Here is a 1,314-nt window from a genome sequence, read left to right as displayed (position 1 = left end):
CCATAAAAATAAGTAGTAAAGTAAAGTAAAAATACCAGAAAAATCTACTTGAGTACAGTATTATATTACAGTATAACAAAGTATTTGTACTTCGTTACTTCGCATCTAAATATCTATCTAATATTGTCCTGTTTTTTGTTTTAATTTCCACACACTACTAACCTCATTAATCTTCTGTTAACTAAGCATCACCTTCCCTCACAGATTTATGCAATCAACAAAATCAGCTATGATGCAGCCAGAGAGCTTCTTGTCATCAAAGTTATTCCAGGTGTGTATTTTTTATTATTATTATTATTATTCATTTATTTATTTTTTATTTATACGAGTGAATGAACAATAATAGGCAAGTTAGGAAGAATCAAGCAGACTAGAAAAGCATTAAATGGCAGATTTTTCCCTACAGAAAAGTTGCTGCCCTATCAAGCAGAGTTCTTCATCCAGCTGAGAGAAGTTGAGAAGGTGCTGCCCTCTTCTGTTCAAATTGAGATAAAGCAGGATCTGCAGAAGCTGTGGAACAATGAGGCCTTGGAAATGATCAACATAAGCAATGCCCTGGATCGTGGAGGCAGAGTTCCTCTGCCTCTTGCAGGACATTATGAGGGGTAAGAAGAGTAATCAGTAAAAATCAATACATGACTCCATAAATGAATGTTTATTCAGAATCTGCCATGCCTCAGGGTGTATGTAAAGGTGGGGTCCAAGAAGTACTTCTCCAAGTGTTTGCAGAGGGTGATGTCACCAGAGTACCAAAGGGAGTGTGCAACGGAGGCTAAAGTGAAGATACCTGGAGAATGCACCTTCTGCAAAATCCCCAGTAACTGCATCACCTGGTGCAAGACGGAGCTGGTGAGGCGTCCTGCTTCACAACGATTTCACCATCATGCATATCCACACTCATTATCTTATTGTGACTTTTAAAGGAAAAGTTTGGTTATATACAGAATTCAAACTCCTGAAAGTACTTTAAATATGAAATTATTACATACTGTTCATAAGAATCATTTTCATCTGAATGTGCTTTAGTGGAGGCATCCATGTTTGTCAAAGAACACTACTGCCACCTACTGGTTTGTGACGTCACGGTGCGGTATCGACTGTTGATCAAGTCCCAGTGTTGTATCTGGCGCTTTTATTATCCAAGTCATCTTCTCCTTCCAAATGTTGGCTACATATTACCATATTATTATCTTCAAGTTGGAAATCCAATGACGGACAATGAATCGTAAAGATGAAATAACAAACTGTTTTTCACTCTACCCAATGTAGTACAACCAGTGTACAACCTTTCTACGTGAACTAGTTAAAAGTTCA

The 1,314-nt window shown here is 37.6% G+C and overlaps 1 protein-coding gene across 1 annotated transcript in view; it reads left to right on the top strand.

The window, feature by feature from the left end:
• The window catches only part of LOC107102377 (alpha-sarcoglycan-like), a 13,821-nt gene that overhangs the window by 3,757 nt on the left and 8,750 nt on the right, over window positions 1-1,314 (top strand). The window contains exons 4-6 of the mRNA XM_015401665.1: window positions 205-271; window positions 407-605; window positions 681-910. Coding sequence (XP_015257151.1) covers window positions 205-271; window positions 407-605; window positions 681-910 — 496 coding nt within the window. The remainder of the gene's footprint in view (window positions 1-204; window positions 272-406; window positions 606-680; window positions 911-1,314) is intronic.

The sequence above is a fragment of the Cyprinodon variegatus genome, unplaced genomic scaffold (genome assembly GCF_000732505.1).
Source record: "Cyprinodon variegatus isolate N-32 unplaced genomic scaffold, C_variegatus-1.0 Scaffold1245, whole genome shotgun sequence".
Classification (NCBI taxonomy): domain Eukaryota; kingdom Metazoa; phylum Chordata; class Actinopteri; order Cyprinodontiformes; family Cyprinodontidae; genus Cyprinodon; species Cyprinodon variegatus.
This window is presented reverse-complemented; position numbering and strand designations above follow the sequence as displayed.